The following is a 21463-nucleotide window of genomic DNA, read 5'->3' as shown; positions in this document are numbered from 1 at the left end:
CATATATATGCTGGTGGGTGAATGTGGCGGAGGGGAGGGGGGGAGAGGGGGGGAAGGGGGAGGGGGCGGGTGAAGGGGGTGAATGGGGTGAAGGGGAGGAGGGGAGGGGGGAGGGGGGAAGTGGGGGTAGGGAGGCAGCACTATCGAGCGATATTGAGAGAAATTCAAAAAAAAAAAATTCTTTTTTTTTTCAAAACTTTTTTTTGGGCCGAAAACGCTCCCAGGCACTCGCTGATGAACCTCTGAAAGTTTGATGAAGATCCGTTCAGCCATCTCTGAGAAAAATGGCGACACACAGACAGACAGACAGACATCTCTCTGATATAGTGGATTCGACTCAATAAAAAGGAATTGATGATTTATATCAAATTAAAAAGAATTATTTGATTGCAGTATTCATCAAATTAAGGCGTGGTCACAATCCAATGTTGGATCCATGTTGGTCACAATCACACATGTTGGTCACAAGTCACAGTCACAATCATGTTGGTCACAATGTTGGTCACAATCCAAATCAAACAAGTTTTAGAGCCTCATGGGGCTACCATGGTTTTATAGACCAACTTTAGGGTCACAAAATACAAACATTAAAACATAACATAAAGGATCAGAAGTAGGTGAAGAAAATAGGGATGTACAGATCAAGAAAAGAAAAAGACCATCAAGAAAATCAAGACAGTTTGTCAAGAAAAGCACGGATGCTCATGTTGCATTCAAAATCTATATTTATGATGCAGTCTCCAATAGATTTGCACCAATAATTGCTATCTTTCTAGCTTTTGCATCAAGTATTGAAGACTGGACTTGCAGGATGGCCTAGAGGTACGCACTCGCCTTCTGAGTTCTCTCGCCTGAGTTAAAACCACGACGCAACGATAAACTGTCTAGCCAGAGTTAGAATCCTGACCGGTATAAACTGTCATCGTGGTGTTTCACAGGCAGGGTGATTCATCAATGTGTGTGCCATCCCTCGGAAGGACGTTAATCCAGGTGTCCTTTCTGCCGGCAACGGTTGGTGGATTCCACGGTATCCTTCGCGAAGAGAAGGCGAGCTATAACAGCTATTGCCGGTACCCTGAACAAATTACAGATTCCTGCCCTGACTTCCTGTGTCGGCATGTTGACCCATCAGGGATTATAACCCTGGCTAAGAAATTGCTTCGTCAGAACAGACGCTCTGTATAGAGTATGGTATATGATGATAATATTGAAGAGTACAGTATCAGTCAAAGTGTCTGTTGGTTCCTGGCTACTATGGACCAATTGGCTACGTTTCGTCTCAATGTAGCATCTTTGCTTGTATGCTGCACATTTTACTTGTCCGACACATTTTGAATAAACCATGGAAGTTTTTTGAGGCATCGCGTGAGTTCAGGAAGATAAATCCACAGATGAGAGAAGGATGAAAGAGTGGAGGTGAACAATAAGCTTAGATTTTGGGAGCGTAACAGGGTATGGGTTGTGGGATAAATTATTTAACCCATTGTGGTTCGTGAGGGATGAGGGGTTAATATGCGTTTTTGCAGGTCATCTTCACCATGCCATAATGTTGTAGGGCTGCTGTGATTTCCCAAGATTCCTTCCATCTCCAATTCATTTTCCACCTCCTAAACCTTCCCAATGAAATATTTCCATTTTTTGATGCCTCTTATTTCCTCATTGTGGCTTTGCTTATAATTTGTCATGGTACTGGAATGAAAGGAGTAGTTTTGAACATAATTACCTTGTAGCTTCATCCAGAAGTAAAATCTTTGGGTTCTGCAAAGCAAATAAAAAAAAGAGATTTCCCCATTTGCACAAATTAAGTTTGTCAATGTAAAAACAAGTGTCCAGTCCACTTCAGGGGACACATGCATGCAAGCACGCACATGCGCACATATACATTATACATGAACACAATCGTGTACACACACACACACACACACACACACACACACACACACACACACACACACACACACACACACACACACACACACACACACACACACACACACACACACACACACACACCATCTTGTATCCAGCAAAATATAGTTTCTTGATCCTATGCAAATGTTCAAAGCAGGAAGTGACAAAAAAAATAAATCTCTACCTAAGCCATTATATGCACCGTATAATTCGGCATACAAGTCGATACATTTTTTGAGGAAGTCAGGGAATCGACTTGTGCTTAGAATATACTTATCTGTGGTTTAAGACATTGAATTGCATAAATCAATTTGTTTGGCAAAGTGTGATATTTTCTGAAATGAACTGTATAACTTTTAATTTAAAACACTCCAGCAATCACTGTCCCAGACAGTTGCCAATTGGGTGGGCAATTAAACTTGAATCCACTCACTGACGCATTATCTAATGACTCACTGACCCACAAGCATGCATTCACCAATTACATTTCATCGATCCCTTTCAATCCTAATCATGTTATCCTTCCTTACTACACGTATGTCATCTCAAAATGCCTCCCAATAAAGTCACGCAAGTCATACACAGGACTGGCGTAAAGTGAAGGGTACATTGCGGACTTCCAAAAAAACAAGGGAATAGAAGGGTAATCGTGGCTGAAAATCTAGTTGGACAAACATTGAATGTTTGTATTACAATAACAACAAGAAAGAGCAATCAGAGATTGTAGACCCTCGTCAGGATGTGTTTTCAGTGGTTTTTAAGACTTTTGTGTTAAAACAAATATGGCGGCCGACACCCGTAACCGATGACGTCATCATCAATTTTTTTTCTCCACCAATTTATCCCTAGATGACGCTCAAGAAATTTCATCTTGATCGGATGAAGTTTTGTACTTGTTGAATTATGACGACATAAGGGAGGCACCTATGACATCATCATTAACATATGTTATTCTACATGGAGAGTTCTTTACAATGAGCCATGTCTCAATTTTTTCTATGCAGCGCTTTCGGAGATATAGAGGTGCAAAGTTTTTCGGTTTTTCCAAGATGACGGCCATACCACGTGATGTATGACGTCATAATTATAATTTAAAAATTGTACAGGTGGAGTTGCACCTATGGTGAAAATTTCCTGTCAATCGGACCAACGGTTGCAGAGAAAATCGTATTTATTCTGGGCGGACAAACAGACAGACAAATATACAAACAGACAGACAGACAGACAGACAGAGAAATGGACTCAAATGCAATACCCTCTCCCCTGGTGAGGAAAATAATAACAAAATTGTTAGCCTCAATTTTTTTTATAAATACCTTCAGGATGGCGCGAGCAATGGCTATTCTTTGCTTCTGACCACCTGCACATAAAAAGAGGATTAAATTTGCATTGATTCTTTGGTGTCGTCTTAGTACGTCGACCTGATACGACTCATTGCAATGCAACCGGAATAAGAAATAAAAGCAGCTTGTATGATTGCCAGATAAGCAATTTATATTATTCAAACTTCCTCACACCATTGCATTTTTAATTGCCAGGTGGGCCGGTAGGATGGCCCAGAGACACGCACACTCGCTTCGAAGCCGTCCAGCATGGGTGTGAATCTCGACCCAACTATAAACTGTCATCTAGGTTTTTCGCACGCAGGGCGGAACATTGATGTGTGCACCGTTCTACAGAGGGATGTTAAGCCGGAGGATCCGTAGGCCAACACTAGTTGTTGGTGGCTGATAAAAGATCCCACGGTGTCTTGATGAGGTGAGTTACTGCAGACATCCTGGCCAAATTTCAAATTCTTATTCTAACCAACAAGGGGCACTGCTTCCGTGCTGTAGCCATTCTAACCAACAGGGGGCACTGCTTCCGCGCTGTAGCCATTCTAACCAACAGGGGGCACTGCTTCCACGGTGCAGCCATTCTAACCAACAGGGGGCACTGCTTCCATGCTGTAGCCATTCTAACCAACAGGGGGAACTGCTTCCACGCTGCAGCCATTCTAACCAACAGGGGGCACTGCTTCCGCGCTGCAGCCATTCTAACCAAAAGGGGGCATTGCTTCTGCGCTGTAGCCATTCTCCATGCAATGATGCAAATGAGCAGCCACACGCTGCTTACGGATGAATGAATTGCCGGGTAAATGCAAGTACCCTCACCAGAAAGGAGCACGCCCTTCTCCCCAACCATCGTATTGAAGCCCTGAGGAAAACCACGTATGAAGTCCTCGGCGTTGGCGGTACGTGCTGCCTGTTCCAAGTCTGTCATGCAAACCGCGCTTGGTTCCACCGCACCGTATGTGATGTTTTCGGCAATGGAACAAGAGAAAAGCACTGGTTCCTGGAGAATATGAAACGATGTTTTGAATTTTGTTTCTCTTTCAAACAACAATATCAACCAAGAATCTTATATACAAGAAACTTAGAATAGAGTAAAGGTTCATGAGTTTGGGAAGAGAGAAGGAGAGGAAAAGGAAGTTGGAGATAATCCATATTATAAAAGGAGCTGTGTCTGTCTGTTTGTTTGTTGTGTTGTAACTTGAGAACGGATTCATGGATTTCAATAACTCAAACTACTCCTCGCTCCCCGAGTGATTAGTTAGGCCGGTATCAATACACCGCCTAATTTTATTTTTTCCCCATTAACAACATCTTCTTTTATTGACAGAAGAGGGGGGAAGAGAGAATTGAGAGAAGCCTCTCCTCAGTGAAAGACACATGAAAGCCCGCTTGTAGTTTGCAAAAAAGCACCTGAAGGACTCTCAGACTGAGAAACAAGATTCTGTGGTCTGATGAAACCAAGATTGAACTGTTTGGCTTCCGTCTGGCCACTCTGCCATAAAGCCCAGATCGGTGGAGTGTTGCAGTGATGGTTGTCCTTCTGGAAGTTTCTCCCATCTCCACACAGGATCTCTGGAGCTCATCCAGAGTGACCATCGGGTTCTTGGTCACCTCTCTTACCAAGGCCCTTCCCCCCCGATTGCTCAGTTTGGCCGGGCGGCCAGCTCGAGGAAGAGTCCTGGTTGTTCCAAACTTCTTCCATTTAGGAATTATGGAGGCCACTGCGCTTTTGGAAACCTTCAATGCAGCAGAGATTTTTTGTAGGCTTCCCCAGATCTGTGCCTCGACACAATCCTGTCTTTGAGGTCTGCAGGCAGTTCCTTTGACCTCATGGCTTGGTTTTTGCTCTGATATGCATTGTCAGCTGTGAGACCTTATATAGACAGGTGTGTGCCTTTCCAAATCATGTCCAATCAATTGAATTTACCACAGGTGGACTCCAATCAAGGTGTAGAAACATCTCAAAGATGATCAAGAGAAATGGGAGGCACCTGAGCTAAATTTCAAGTGTCATAGCAAAGGGTCTGAATACTTATGTCAATGTGCTATTTCAGTTTTTTATTTTTAATAAATTTGCAAAACTTTCGAAAATCCTGTTTTCTCTTTGTCATTATGGGGTACTGAGTGTAGATTGATGTGGGAAAAATGAATTTAAACGATTTCAGCATAAGGCCGCAACATAACAAAATGGGAAAAAAGTGAAGGGGGTCTGAATACTTTCTGAATGCACTGTACATTGCTTGCACAAGTTGTACATTAGAAGTTCTTATTCAAATGAACCATAATTATTCTTCATTAGATGAAACATGGCAGATCAATGACCCAGTGAACCTGCTTAGCACTTCTAACATTGCTTAGCCCTCACGCAAGTTGTAGGAACAGGGACAAAACTCACCTGGCTAACTGTGCCCACATTGGCTCTGAGCCAGCTGGGGTTCAGAGTTTGAATGTCATGGCCGTCCACGAGAACTTGTCCTGTAAGCAGCAAATTAAAACGATTCGGGATGCTTGCTTCTGTGAGCGTCATTCATTAAACACGTCGATTGCAGCAAGTAGGATGCATTTGCATCAGGTGACTGATTGTCCGAAGCAATAACTCTGCAGGTTGAGGTAGAGAAATAAATCTACAAAATCGGTTGGTTATCACAGATATACATAGCTAGAGAAAAGAACATGCGAGAAGGAAAACCTAAGCGTCGGTGCTTTCGCTCATTTACAAGGAAACAGCACAGCCTGCCTTGTTGGGGGTCGTAAAGACGCAGTAGCAAAGACAGTAATGTGGACTTTCCGCAGCCACTTGGTCCGACGACGGCGGTCACGCTGCCTGCTGGCACTAGCAGGTTAAGGTCCGAAAAGATTGGAGCATCCTGACGCATGGGGTACGCGAAGCTCACCCTACGGAACTCTAGCCCACCGTGAAGACTTCCTCCTGGCATCACGGCACCCTCTGTCGTTGGTGAAATAAACACATAAAAGTCAGAGAAGCATGAAAAATATGCATCAAGCATGTATTATATTATTTTTCTCTCACCTCTTCCCATTCATTCAGGCATGCACTGGACCCTGACTCACTGGCAAGAGGGATTGCAGGCTTCCTATCCATGAGTTCCCAGAGTCGTGTTCCAGCCCCAATGCCCTTCATGAGTTCAGAGTAGAAGGAACTCATTCCTGAGCAAAGAACAGAGGAAAGAACATGGAACACAATCATGAAAAATCTTTACATCCTGAGCCCATTTTAGTAAACAAAGTTTGACACCTTTAAATTGCCTAGGGGTGGCAAAAAGGTGGGAAGGATCAAAACCAACGGGGATAATTAAGGGTCAACCATATCTGGTAGAAATGGTGTTGCGTGTGGACTAAACTGGGTATGGTCGGTGGATTTTCGACCTCTGAAGAACATTCATTCATAAAATCCAGTCAAATGATGGTGTTATCAAACCTTCAGGCTGTTAAGGGATCCCGTGTGTGTGTGTATGTGTATGTGTATGTGTGTGTGTGTATACATAGTGCTTCAGTATACATTTCTGAAGTGCCTTTAGAAAGAAGTATTCACACCCCTTGACTTTTTCACATTTTGTTATTACAGCCTGAATTTGAAATGGATTAAAAAAAATTTTTTTGTCACCAACCTCCCCAAAAAACCCCATAATGACAAAATGAAAACGTGTTTTTAGAAACTTTCACAAATTTATTGAAAATTAAATACAGAAATATTGAATTTCCATACAATGCATTCAGAAAGTTTTCACACACCTTGGCTTTTTCATATTTTGTGTTACATACAGGTTGAATTTTAAATGGATTAAATTTAGATTTTTTGTCACTAATCTACACACAATACCCCATAACCTCAAAGTGGAATTTTATTTTAAGAAGATTTTACAAAATAATTAAAAAGGGAATACAGAAATATGTAATTTACATAAGTAATCAACCACCTGAGTCAATATTTCGTAGAAGCGCATTTGGCAGCGATTACACCTTCGAGTCTTCTCGGGTACATCTGTATCATCTTTGTACATCTGGACTTGGGATCATCGCTTCTTTGCAGATTTGCTCAAGCTCTGTCAAGTTGGATGGGAAGCGTCGGTGAACAGCAATCTTCAAATCTTTCTACAGATTCTCAATGAGATTCAAATCTGGGCTGTGGCTGGGCCTTTCATGGACTTTCACGTTCTTGTTCTGAAGCCATTCCAGTGTTGCTTTGGCTGTATGATTGGGGTCATTGTCCTGTTGGAACGTAAATAATCGCTGCCGTCTAAGGTCTTTTGCATTCTTAAACAGGTTCTCCTCAAGGATTTGTCAAGGCTCCAGTCATTGTTCTCTCTATCACTACAAGTGTCCCAGTCCCTGCGCTGAAAAGCATCCCCAGAGCATGATGCTGCCACCACCATGCTACACAGTAGGGATGGTGTTAGATCGGTGATGAGCTGTGCTTGGTTTCCGCCAGATGTAGCACTTTTCATTCAGGCCAAGTAGTTAAATTTTAGTCTCATCAAAACACAGAATATTTCGCCTCATGCTCCGAGCCTTTCATGTGCCTTTTTGCAAACTCCAGCTGTGCTGTCATGTGCCTTTTTCTCAGGAGCGGCTTCCATCGGGCCACTCTCCCATAAAGCCTAGATTTGTGAAGTGCTGCAGAGACTGTTGTCCTTCTGCGAGGTTCTCCCATTTCAGCCAAAAAACACTGTAGTTCTGTCAGAGTGGTCATTGGGTTCTTGGTCACCTCCCTAACCAAGGTCGTTCTAGCCCAGTTGCCCAGTTTGGTCGGACGGCCAGCTCTAGGAAGAGTGTGCGTAGTTCCATATTCTTGTCAATTTCCTAATGATGGAGCTCATTGTGCTCTTGGGAACTTTCAACACTCTAGAAATTATTTTATACCCTTCTCCAGATCGACTCCCCATCACAATTCTATCTTGGAGTTCTAAAGACATTCCCTTGGACTTCATGGCAGTTTCTCTTCTGACATGCACTTTCAACTGTGGGACCTTATATAGAAAGGTGTGTTTCTTTCTAAATAATGTCCAATAAATTGAATTGGCCACAGTTGGGCTCCAATCAAGTTGTAGAGACATCTCAAGGATGATCAAAGGAAACTGGATGCACCTGAGCTTAATTTGGAGTGTCATAACAAAGGTGTTGAATGCAGTTACGTTTGTGGGGGGTAGGCAACGATTACCTTAGTCTAGGTAGAAGTGCATAGATTACCATGCTCTGAATGTCGCGATGAGGAAGAAGAACCCCCCATGTACATAAGTACGGAATCCGTTAGACTGTATGTCGTGTAAGTGTATAATTGTTCCCATGACGATGGTGGGGTTATGTTAATTAGTTAGGGAGTAATGGTAAATCCCCTGTATGTACTTGCCTCTGTTATTTCCCCTCTGTTCCTTATGACAATGCAGCACACACACACATAGTCAAGCAAGCGCATTAATAACACTAAATAAAGCAACTGGAACCGGGACATTGAACAATACCGCTGGCGCTGCCAGCCGCCACATCACCACATCAAGCAGGCACGTCCGTAAGGCCATGCCCCGAAGAGCAGTGATTGATCTGGAATAGGTTCGAGCAAGGACTGCTAAGATGGAACTATTGGATTGGTGGAGCATGAATGGGCAGCATTGGATAACGTCAGAGTCTTGAAGAAAAAAAAGGACTGTTTTCTGACATTTTCTCTCTCTTCTCTCTTTTTGGGTCCTGGCTTTGATAGTGAACGGTCGTGTTCTGACATTCTCTTTCTCTCGGGGCTGGCCTCCATCGGGAACGGTTGATTATTGGCTTTCTTGCATTGGGACATTGGTGCCGTGCAGACACATTTTATAGCGCTCTTGCGCTAGGGACATTGGAGGTTTCGACTATCGTGAGGACGGGCGGTCGCGGCTCGTGGACTCTGGTACGCTTGGGCCCGTAGCTTCGTGAAGGCTGAGGGCCGTGCTGAGTGAACCGGAGAGATGTCGGTGCATCGTCTAGGTGCTGTGTGGAGCAGACGGCGAGTGGACGGGCACGGCCTGCTCGCTTCGCACTCGGTGGCTAGAGGAGAGAACTGCAGACCGAGGCCTGCGTTTTCCTGCGAGCGAACTGTGCACTGAGGCCTGCGTTTTCCCACACATAGGCGCTGGGGCTGTGACGATTCCTGACGGGGTTCAAGAGCCGCTCCGAGCCAAGTACATTACATTTTAAATTTCGTTCTTATATATTTCCCCTTGTGTTGTATACGAGTCTGTGTAGGGGCGCTCCATTTAGTAATATTAGGTTTACCATGCATTCTTTTGTTACCGGCATTTCTTTAAATAAAGCCCGTATTTTTGTATTATAATTCCATGTCTGTTGAATTAAATATGGCAGGGTCGAACATGTCCAGTGGGGTCCGTGAAAGTAAGAGCCTCGATACCCTTCGCTGCCTCATTCCCCCGCGCGTATTAACTCTGCCATTATTGATTGAACGCCTCGGAGTATAAAGCTCGTTCAGCTAATCCGTCCCCAGGTGTGTTCACCCCGGGAACGCGACAATACTTATTGACTCAAGACATTTCAGCTTTTCATTTTTAATTAAATTATATGCATTTCTAAAAGAAAAAATTCACTTTGACATTATGGGTTATTATGTGTAGATCAGTGACAAAAAAAAACCTCAATTTAACCCATTATAAATTCAGGCTTTAACACAACAAAATGTGATAAAGTCGAGACATTTGAATACTTTCTGAAAGCACTAAATTGCATAATTCTGCAGGTGCCATGGTTTGCGGGACAGGTAAACGTGTAACCTATCTGTCCAATGGTTAGGTTAGGACCAAAAAAATGTTGAGCCCTGAATCATACATATAAATTAAAGAAAAGTTTGAAATCAAATCATTATCAGATTTTTCACTTAACAATTTAATAAAGTGGCAACTTTTTGTCATTGGACGTCCCTCATTGGCTGTGACTAGCATGCAATGGAAATGTTTCACAGCCAATCATCAAATCACAAAGATGAGTTGCAGCAACCTGCACATAAATTACTGATAAATTCACAGAAGTTGCATTTACTGCTCCTTGATGCATTATTTCATAAAAGCATGGAATGCGGTTAATTCAATAACGACAAGACTTATAATTCTCAGTTTTTGAAGAGTGAGATTAGTTTCCCTTTCATATAGGATAGCATAAGACAGGTTGTGCTAGAATGTACAATAAGAACCAGGTTTAATGGACCAACCTGCAATGCTGATGCCAACCCAGCCAGAATAAAGCAGGAAGGCCGAAAGGTCACCGACCGTGATGTGAGCAGCCTGCATAAGCATGCCTCCCTTGTACAAGACCGCCAATACAATCAAATTCCCTGTCAAGCCTGTCTGAAAGTGGATGCAAGATAGAAAAAGAACGTGTGAATAGCAAACCACAATGGCAAGCCGTAGCTCATCCCAAAATCAATCTCAAATGGTCCAAGTTAAGATACACAATTGACATTGGTGTAAATGTTAGTGCAGTAGCGCCTTCTAGTGGTAAGTACCAAAAAGGTGTAAGTTTGAGGGCAACTTTATAAACTAGAACGGCACTCGGTAGAGCGCATACCTCCGCCAGGCCGAACAGTTTATGTTTTGTATCCCAATGATAGGCCGGATCTAGATTCGGACCTCAACCAAAATCAAATCGGCTTGTTCTTGTCACCAAACCAACTCGTCCACCAAGTTTAGTCATAACTCGTCCATAACTTTTTTTAATATTATGTTATATAATCGCTTTTCACCCCATCTCTCAATGGTGAAGTATCACTTAAAAATTTAATAAATCTCGTATCCGAATCCATATTCAGATCTTCACCAAAATCGAATATATTCGTCCTTGTCACACACCCAACCGGTCCACCAAGTTTCGTCCAAATCCATCCACAACTTTTTGAGATATCCTGCTGTATATCGTTTTTGGCCCCATCTCCCAATGGTGAAGAATCAATTGAAAATTCTAGTAGCCGGATCCAAATGCGGATCTTCACCAAAATCTAATCATTTCGTCCTTGTCACACACCCAACCTCTCTGCGAAATTTCGTCCGAATCCATCCACAACCTTTTGAGATATCTTGCTCACAGACAGACAAAGAGACAGACAGACAAACAAACAGACGGACAAGGGTGAAAACAAAACCTCTATCCACCTTCAGTGGTGGTGGTAAATATTCCATAAGAGAGTTTTGTCTCGACCAGTTGTACCCAAGCTCACCGCATTCATCCATATCGAAAGCTTACCGCTCCGAAGAAGCCAGCACGTGCCTGGGCCTCTTTATAGGCAAGCTGAAGAACATGAGACACACGATCCTTGTACCGTTTGATCTCCATCTCTTCCCGGGCAAATGCTCGTACCGTTCGGATGTTTCCGATTCTCTCCTCCGCCACCTGCAGTCAAGGATGGACCATTTCCATCAGTGCAGACTACTCAATACCACAACGACCATTTGATTTCAGCATGTTGCGGGTGCAACGTGATACATTGTTCAATTACTTTAGTGCCTGAATTATTTTCTTTCCCAAAGCAGATGAGCATTTAAAAGTTATTGCAATATTGCTCCAATCATCATTATTAGCTGAACCTGTTGGACTCTGCTGGGAAAAGAAATACCTAATTTGGTCATTGTATTAAAAAATGTTTAAAGACAAGAACAGACACCCAGGATGTTAGCTCCACATTAAATTGAGTTTACCGGCCCTGGAGAGAGATTTGGGTTAGAGGGGTGAAAAAGCCAGAACATTTTGTGTGTCAAATGAGCCTCGTTCTCGGAAAGAGAAAGAAATACCATTAACCTTAGGTTACAACCATAATAATTTTAGAAAAACCGTCAAAAAGATCATTCAAATCTTATCCAATCTGTTTGGATTCCATACAAATGTTTCCCCTGATGGTTCCCACTCTTTGCTCGGTGTGTATCATGTCTAGTATAAGCAGTCAATGGGAATATGGGTTTGAAATCCAAACAGGAAAAGGTCAAATAAGGCCTGAAATTTTACCCCGCGTGCACGAAGCGAAGAGCATGGTTAAGCAATTGGGTCACTCACTGTCTGTCTGTCTGTCTTCAAATGTCATTTTATGATCGAAGAACAACTTGTTTTCAATGGAATGTTATATTTTGAACACAAATCGAAACATGAATCGGAAAACGGACCTGTAGTTTAACAGCACGTTGGCTTATTGTCCCGAATTTGTCCCGAACGCACATGCACAGAGAGGAGTGAGATAATGTTTTTTAGTCTGTTAACCTGTCTAGCAGTCAAGCTAAATTGAAAGCCATTCCAAACAGGAAACTTGCTGTTTTTAAGGACGGTGCATCAACGGCGGTAGACTTACGGAAAAAGTATTTTTTCAACAACCTTTAATTTATTTTTTTTCAATTGAATTGAACACGAGAACACAAATCACCGTTTTTTCCCCATTTAGCAGTACTTGCACAAAATATTACCACATCTTATGTCATCTCAACCAATCAAATTTGCTGCTTGAAGACCCGGCCTATGTTCTTGTTTCTCAAGATTGTGCGGAGCAAGGTGCTCTATGAACTCTCCAGTCTTTAATCGACTCCAAATATTTTCGAGCAGAGTAAAAGCCAAGCCCAGGGACTTTATCAAATGTAACTACCACATCCCCACCCCACACATTCTTCCACAGCTTCCCATTGCTTCTCAGATCATTCCCTGTTGAAAGTATCTTCGTGATATTTCCAGGTAGCCACCAAGGCACCGTCGTGTGTTGCAGTTTAATCAGGCAGAAGGGTCTGTTCTGCAGTCTATCATCTTTTCAAAACATGGTCGCCTAACTCCTCATCTCTGGACAATTGTGAGACAACCTATAATCTATCAGCTCATGACCGTGGGTCCTGAAGCCCACCTGGACCAGGAGCAACAGTCACTCAAACCCCCCACAGATCCCCTCAGACCCTGATATTTTTAATGCCATGAACAAACTTTGGTACATAATGGGCGATGAAGGTTGTGGCCAAGTGTCATCAAAATCATGTGTAGTTTTGGAAAAGAGAGAAAATACCTATTTTTAGGGGGGAGGGGGGGGGGGGGGGTGGGGAGGGGGAAGGGGTCAACCTCCCCCGCCCCCCCCCCCCACCCATAGAGCCCCTTAATGAGTGCCGATTTTGAAGCGGTCAACATACCTTCGTTAGGCATCAGATATCAAATATGAAGCTTGTGGCCAGGTTTCATCAAAATCGTGTGTTTGGTTCAAGTGATAATGAGTGAAGTGTTTACGTGGACTCACTGACTGACTGACTGACTGACTGACTGACTTACCTAAGGACACTGCTCGATCTCATAAGCTCACTGGATCAAAGTCCAATTGAGATAAAAATGTGGTGGCAGTTATTTGGTCCTGACATTGGCATATACTCCCCAATTCTCCACTTTTGAAGGGCAGTCTTGATGAATACTAATCGTGCTAACGCTGTCCTTACAATAAAGGACAAAGTCCCAAATTCCTCACTTCCTGGAAAAAAAGTATGCATGGGAAAAGAGCTCACCTGTGTTGCCAGTGCTTGCAAATCTTGCGTCTTCATAGTTATGGTCCGCATGTAACGACCGTATGCTACGGCAATCAGGGCCACCGGAGGCACCACCGTGAGCACAAAGGTAGCCAGCTTTGGAGAGACATAAAACTGCGCACAGACAAAGTGATTTTTAATATCTATCAACAAGTATTTTTAAGTTCAGGATGTAACAGCAGCAGCATGATACTTGAAAAAGATGCACCATACCACACTGCACTTCTCCCAAAATTGGCAATTATTTAAAAAAAAGTACTTTATATGAGCTGTGTATGTGGTTGACGATGACACTAATACCTGAGTCACCAAAGGAACGAATAACATGTCACCAAAGGAATCCCACAAGGAACGAATAAACAAGAAGACGTCATGCAGAGCACGATAATTGCAAAATCCACCACACCTCCCCCCCACAACCTCCCAAAAAGGTTGCCATTGATCCAGCAAATTGTCCATTTCATAAAGATTAAAATTGACGATCTTGATCAAATCTCGGGTCAATAGGATGAAAAGTGACGATTTTTCAGATGAGAAGATGATTTTGGGAGTTTGACCTTGAGTTGACCTTTGACTTTTTGACCTTAAAATAGTTGGTTTCCCAATTCAGTGAGGCACTATGCAAATACTGTTAAATTTTCAAGTCAATCGGATGAAAATTGACAGTTTTTCAGATGAAAATTGATGATTTTGGAAGGTTGACCTTCAGTTAACCTTTCCTTTGACCATTTGTCCTCAAAAATAGCTGGTTTCCCAATTTAATGACTCAATATACAAATGCTGTCCAATTTTCAAGTCAATCGGATGAAAAATGGCGATTTTAGAAATTCGACCTCCAGATGACCTGTGACTTCAAAATCAATAGGCTTCTCAATTGTGACGACATCTACGACTTGAAGTTTCATGACGATCGGTTTAGAATTGTGACCTGTAGGTGAGTGACAAACAAACAGACAGACAGAATAACAAATGCAACCGACCAATATACTTGAAAAATCTTTGATTTTTCAAGTAATAATGAATTATTCAAGTGGTACTGAACCTGAAGATCTAGACTTTCAATATAACAAAAATATGAAAACGTAAAGTATTCATATCCTTCATAATCTCCAAAATGCCCCTCAATAATGTGACAAAACTGGACGCACCATCATGCCAACTCCGACAGTGACCTGAGACAAAGAGCGGAGTCCATCCGAGAGGTTCTCAGTGATTGCCCGACCGAGCAAAGTCGTGTCAGCAGACAACCGGTTCACCAGCTCGCCTGTTCTCGTCTTATCGAAGAATGCCATTTCCTGGTGCAATATTGCAGCGAAGAGAGCCTCCCGCAAACGACACACAATGCGCTGACCTATGGATGGAAGAACAGTGTCCAGAGGGTAACATGGTGGGTTAAGGAACATTGGGCAAGCTATTCAATGGTTTTGTGTGGTCAGATCATAAGGTTAGTGTAACCCTTCCGTATTTCTGGAGCATTACCGTGTTAGGTTACACCACTATCTCTACATAGTATTTATATGGTTCTGTGAGAGCGTCCCTCTATAAATGATGTGCGTAAACTAAACTACTTGACGTATTTGGGTTTAATAGTGCATTGTCAAGATGCCAGAGCATAAATGCCAGTTTTCAAGATGTGCGTAAAAAAGCCAACACAGCTCTTCTCTGTATGTGGTAATGCCCCGTGAGGGAATGTGAAGCTAGCGCAGAGAAGATAATAGTCTTGATACACCGATTGACATGTGTGATTGAGCATTGAAACCTATTTTCTTGCACCAGAAGACAGATTTTATCTCCAACCAGCACCGATATACCAGTCTATCTATGTTAACACTTGTGGGAGAAGGCTGCCGATGCCAATTTGCGCAACAGGCGCGACAGCTATTGGAAACTTGCACATTAAGCAATGAACAACAAAAAGATTCATTGAAAATGGTCGCCCACCCTTTCACATCAACCTGCTACGAAGAGCCTCCAACTACCTACCGATATCGCTCACCTGATGCAATCATCAGGTACACACGACCGGCATTGGCAGCTGCTCCACACAAGAACACGCCAGTCAGGATGAAGCACAAGTCTGTGAGGTTGGTCACTGCAGTTTCTGCACTGCTGGAGGAATATATGTAGTCGATAACCTTGCCCATGCAGAAAGGCACCGACATGGTGACAGCACTCGAAATCATAAGAAGGCCCACGGCAGCTGCAACACAAGTATGGCACAGACGGATTCTCTACTGCAGTGCACTACGCAAAACCAAACAATTGAACTACTGCAACTTCCGCAAAGCAAAATTACTTAAAAATAAAATACCGTGATTATCAATGGAACAACCCTGACAATGCATTGAACTTTCCACAATCCGTGACATCAGCAGAACTTCACTCAAATATTATGGCACACAATCCCAAATGTTTGCTCGTTAAACCAAAAAAAACTTGCAACTTGCTCAAACCTTTCACAAAACTAACCAGACTCAGTAGCACTATGGTTAGAGCGTCTGCTCCAAGTCTGGAGGTCGACCGTTCGAACCCGACCATGGACGAGTCATACCACACACTTTAAAAATCGTCCAGGAGCCTCAACCCTAGTAAATTAAAACCCTAACAACCGATACCTCAAAGGAACATGAGATGAGGAGCTTTATGCTCAATAAATACACTTCTTTCGTAAAACTTGCTAAGTGCCGTGTAGTGACAATAAAATCAGGAGCATCGCAATGCAAGAAAAACGAGCGCGTTCATAGAACACCTTACCCGGCACAGTCTTTTCAACTCTTGCTTTGCGTTTCCGAGCATGATCTATACTTCCTACGAGCCACAGTATCATCTGAATCTCGATATTCCAAAAATGCCGAGGGCATGAGTGGCAAATTTGATTGGGGAAGATGGTGTAAATGCCAAAATATTTTGTTCAAGTACGTACTGTTAAACGGATGGTTTTTCGATGTTCTAACAAGGCAATTTGTGTTCTACAGTGTTCATGTAAATACGTTTTAAAGGCTGTATTCAAAAAAGCTTCTTTTTTTTTTTTCCGGAAATTTACCGCCATTGATGCACCATCTTTTACACCACCTTACTTAACACGTTAAATTAGTTATTTGTCCCTGTCGTTTATGTCCTTTATAATGTCTTCATTACATCCCTTTGTGACATTTCCTGTTTGGAATATTTTTTAGGACATCTCATCTCGACTATGGAAGAAATTAACTTAATAAAATGTGTCGTGACATCGAGTTGTCCGTTAACTCTTTGCTATTTTTGCTACTCCTCTCTTGTCACCTGGCAGATTGTTCTAAAACTATTTTTAACTCGGGGCTATTTTCAATGTTGTTCGACTGCCAGATAGGCAGACAGAAAAAAGAACCAATTACCTTACTCGACAATTTGACACATTCAGTCAAGGTACTGCTAAGCTTCAGATTAGTGTTCCAATTCATGTTTCTGATCTACAGGGTTGAACCACCTTTAGAGGCCATTTTCCCCCGCAAGGCGGGGGTTGGCTTTTTTTGGGTCACCATGGTCCCCTTTTTATATATAGCCTGGTGTTGGCTTAGTGGTTAGGGTGCCAGCTTGGGATTCTAGGATCCCGGGTTCGAATCCCGGTCGATCGCTAAATTAACACCAGGGGGGTTGACTCAGCCTGTCATCCTTCCGAGGTCGGCAAATTGAGTACCAGCTTGCTGGGATGAATGATCCCGGTGCGTACCCCGGTTTAGAATAGGTACACCGTATCCCTGCACATCGTAAGAGGCGACCAAGGGTTGGCGGCAGGAAGGGCATCCGGCCATACAAACATTGCCTCAAACAGGGAACCATGATTGTCATGGGGCCCTCAAGGCTAACCCCCGCTCTAGCGGGGAAAATGGCCTTAAAACGATCATTCATTTATTCATTCATGGTCCCCTTTTTGAAGCAATGTTTTATGGCCGGATGCCCTTCCTGCCGCCAACCCTGTTAGTCGCCTCTTGCGACACACAGGGAGCTGCCAGCGAGCTGGTACTCAATTTGCCGACCTCTGAAGGATGACAGGCTGAGACAACCCCCCTGGTGTTAATTCAGCGATCGACCGGGATTCGAGTCCAGGATCCTAGGATCCCAAGCCGGCACCCTAACCGCTAAGCCACACCAGGCTTGATGTTTTACAGGGTTTAAAATATATAATTCAATTGAAACCAAGTACTTGCTCAATCATAGACCAACGTCTGTCGGACAGAGACAGAGTGAACCAACTTTTTCAACCCTGCTTTTCATTCCGCGTGACGCGAGAACACAGTCGCAGTCTTTGCCGGACGTGATATCTGGAGAATTCCACTTTGAGGCATTGGTGGATGACAACTGGTGTGAAACGAAATTTAATTTTGCAATCTTCTGTCAAAAGGTGGAAACCTTCAGGATATCTAGAAGTCAAGACAGTCAGGACTTCAGGACAAATAAGTCAGGGCATTTAGAGTGGGCACTAGGGTGGTCCAAAAATTTGAAGATTGGATTTTCATTTCTCCACAAGCCTGCCCCTATTCCTATTGCAGAAAGTAGTTTGTGGTGAAAATTTGAGCTTGATCGGACAATATTTAGAGGTTGCTCAAAACGTTGACAAATTTTAATGAATAATAAGATACAGAATTTTTAGCATCATACATCAATTCATAGATAATTATCTATTTTCAATTACTCAAATTATTTATTATTGTTCGCTTGCACTTGTCTTGAATGGTATGACCAAGAGATTGTGCAAAAGCACTGGCCACAAACATAGCACCACAAACTACTTTCTGAGAGATTTGAGAGATTTACTCTGTCCAGAGTTGCCACTATTGCTGGAGTGATCACCTTGATGGGAGCCTTTTTCGCCTGTTTGGCAGAAGATGGACTTTGGAGTTTGAATTCATTGTCCCCTGAATCGGAGCTTTCAATCTCACACTCATCATCATCATCAACCACAGCCGATGTTGATGGAACAGATTGCATTGCTGTTAGAGTCTCAGCAGCATGTTTCCTCTTTCTTTTATCTTCATTCTCAAGCCTGATACGCTTTCTGTTCTCCTTCACTGCCAGTGTTGTCCACAGATCCCATACCTGAACTTGAGGGATCCTCACGCTGCATGATAAGGAATGCTTTGTCTTCTTCATTCGTCATTTTCTCAAGCGCATCAAGCGCATCTCAAGCGCATCTTTGAACATCTGCTCCTTCACTCTATAGTTTTCGAATGTCTTGGTTCTATTTTTCTTTACCAGTTTGTAGGCATCATACAACTTCAAAAGTTGGCGCTCACAGGAATCTACTCTCCACACTGGAATTTGTGCTTTCTCCCAGTATGCACACAGCTTGTACACTAAGTTTGGCACTTTCCGAACTGTATGGTGTTCTTGTAGGTGATGGTACACCATTTTCTGCAATGTGTGTCCTTTGGTTGGTAGTCCCCCACCGATTATTTTCTTTTCAGACTTGCCCAGCAACCAAACTGTGGAAGAGCTGCGAGTTTCTGCCATCTGAAAAAAACAGGATAAATTAAAAATGTTATTTTTTGAGCAACCTCTAAATAAGTTCCAATTGACCTCATATTTGGTTCATATGATCTTTATAAACACTAGGGCATGCCCGTACTATATATATGCCCGTACTATATATCTATCTAAAATTATATCCCCCCCCCCTCTATTTACATGAAATGGTTTGGTTCATTCGCAACGCCAAAGCGAACGGCGAACGGCTTGCGAGTACAGTGACAATCCCCCCCCTCTATTTACATGAATGGTTTGGTCCATTCGCAACGACCACAGAACCCCCCCCTCATGCAATGGTTTGGTCCAAAGCGAACGGCTTCCGGAGTTTGGTAAAGCAATCGCCATCGCGTGCACAAACGCGCAGGAAAGCGAATGAATCGCAAATTCGTTTTTATTAGTGATACGAATTGAATTGGGAGAAATTGGGAGATGAATGAATTGGGAGAAATAATGCGCATAAGAAATCGAATTACGTACCGTAATGGCGGTCAGCTCGTAACGCGCTCAGCTCCGCTCGTCTCACATCGGCCACGCCTACGCAACAAAGCGTTCTGTGATTGGATGCCGGAAAGCGTGCTGCCGGACAGTCGTCACTGTCCGGAAGTTCGCAAATCGCAGTTAGGATGAATCGTTTTAATTTAATCGCAGTTTGAATTCGTTTTAAAACATAGTTTAACGGCAACATAGTTTTCCAACGTGAAATAAATGAATACGCTGTCAAATGTGCCGTCCGAGGCAGAGTCTGATCGCCACGTTCGGCACACGTGATAGCTCGCTGCTCTCTGATTGGTTGAAGCGTTTTTTGGACATAGCTCGGTAAGTAATTGTCCGATTAATATGAAACCTTGAAAAGGCACATCCTCGGGTCCCCAGCAATATACCTGGCAAGTTTCAAGTATATCGGACCCGTGGTTGTCGAGAAACAGCGGTCACAGACACACAGACACACAGACACACAGACACACAGACAGACACACAGAGATTGCTGGAATTATAGATAGATAGGAACAAGGGCAGCCTTGTGGAGCATGGATTTTTAATAGTATTAAATATTACATATATCTGTGGACCACCCTAGTGGGCACTGCATCAAAGGCACATCCACGACCCCAGCAAATGATGCAACCAGCAGCCCTGTGCTGCACACCAAAGAAAAAGAAGAAGAAGAAGAGCAAAAACTTTCACAATCACAATGATTGAAATACGCTATTATTGTTCGTTAATGAAGAATGGAAATATTAAGAACTAGAACGATCAATCAAAACTATTCATTCGCCACACCTGGTGCAGCACAAGATACACAGAATCACAGGTTTTCGAAACTTCCCAGAGGAGGTCGGAGAAAACTACCAACAGGTAAGTCTGATGAACCTGCTCATTGGGTTGCTTTGACCTCACCTTCCCATTGGTTGTTGATCAATTGCATTATTAACTTGGTTCGTGGGTTTGCCTCGATATTAAGGCAACGTGTACCCGGTCATAGGTAGACGCGTCTACCTGTAAGCTTGCCACGTTCGGGATGAGCCAGAGATAACATTCGTCTCCAATCGTCCCGTGAGGTTCCCTTTTGGAGTAAAGACGGCGCGTCCTTGCCATGGCGAACGTCCTGGGGTCCCGAGGCCGTCGAGTATAAATGTCGGAATGGACCGGGCGGTGCGCGGTTGGAGCACGACCACACGCGGGCGGCCACGCACCACCGGAGCTCGGTGAGAGCGCCGACCGGACATCCGCGCGGTGGCTTCGGCGACGGGAACGCGTAGTAGCAGCAGCGGCGGCGGTGGAGCCGGATGCCAAACATCAAGCGACTCATGGTCGGTAGTTGGATGTTACAAGGCGACGCCGCGCCGTTTCATACTTTCATGTCACCTCAGGGACGATAGGCCAGGCAGTGCAGTGGGGTCCAAACTGCCGTGTTGCGACGACGCTCCGCCTCTCGATCACGTGATCTAAAAGCAAGCCTTCCATTGGTTCGTTTCTCTTCGATGTGTTGCGCGCCCTTGAGTGACGACATTATAAATAAATGACGCAATATCTCACGCATAGTTTGTGGAATCTGTGGTGAATTTTTCGACACGTAATTGCAATTAGATAATGCGCTGCGATCCTTAAAGTACATATATGAATAGAGCGACTACGAATGCTCCAGTAATTAGTCTTGACCAAAAGATTGTGAATAATGACAATTTTTTT

At 43.4% G+C, this 21463-nt stretch overlaps 1 protein-coding gene across 2 annotated transcripts in view; it reads right to left on the bottom strand.

Annotated features, from left to right (window-relative positions):
• The window catches only part of ABCB10 (ATP binding cassette subfamily B member 10), a 31545-nt gene extending 10337 nt beyond the window's left edge, over positions 1-21208 (bottom strand). Inside the window, exons 1-12 of one of the 2 annotated variants that reach the window (XM_068128195.2) lie at positions 20771-21208; positions 15768-15971; positions 14920-15122; positions 13751-13885; positions 11481-11627; positions 10453-10588; positions 6318-6413; positions 5983-6192; positions 5641-5720; positions 4065-4245; positions 3228-3271; positions 1724-1758 (exon numbers count right to left, since the gene is read on the bottom strand). In XM_068128195.2, coding sequence (XP_067984296.2) covers positions 1724-1758; positions 3228-3271; positions 4065-4245; positions 5641-5720; positions 5983-6192; positions 6318-6413; positions 10453-10588; positions 11481-11627; positions 13751-13885; positions 14920-15122; positions 15768-15971; positions 20771-21083 — 1784 coding nt within the window. In that variant the 5' untranslated portion in view covers positions 21084-21208. Of the gene's footprint in view, positions 1-1723; positions 1759-3227; positions 3272-4064; positions 4246-5640; positions 5721-5982; positions 6193-6317; positions 6414-10452; positions 10589-11480; positions 11628-13750; positions 13886-14919; positions 15123-15754; positions 15972-20770 lie in introns of both variants that reach the window. The other variant, XM_078784896.1, reaches the window with a different exon arrangement.
• Between the last annotated feature and the right edge of the window lie 255 nt (positions 21209-21463).

The sequence above is a fragment of the Myxine glutinosa genome, chromosome 9, assembly GCF_964187855.1.
Source record: "Myxine glutinosa chromosome 9, kmMyxGlut1.1, whole genome shotgun sequence".
NCBI classification, from domain to species: domain Eukaryota; kingdom Metazoa; phylum Chordata; class Myxini; order Myxiniformes; family Myxinidae; genus Myxine; species Myxine glutinosa.
Note: the sequence above shows the minus strand (reverse complement) of the source record. Positions and strands in the feature narration are given on the sequence as shown.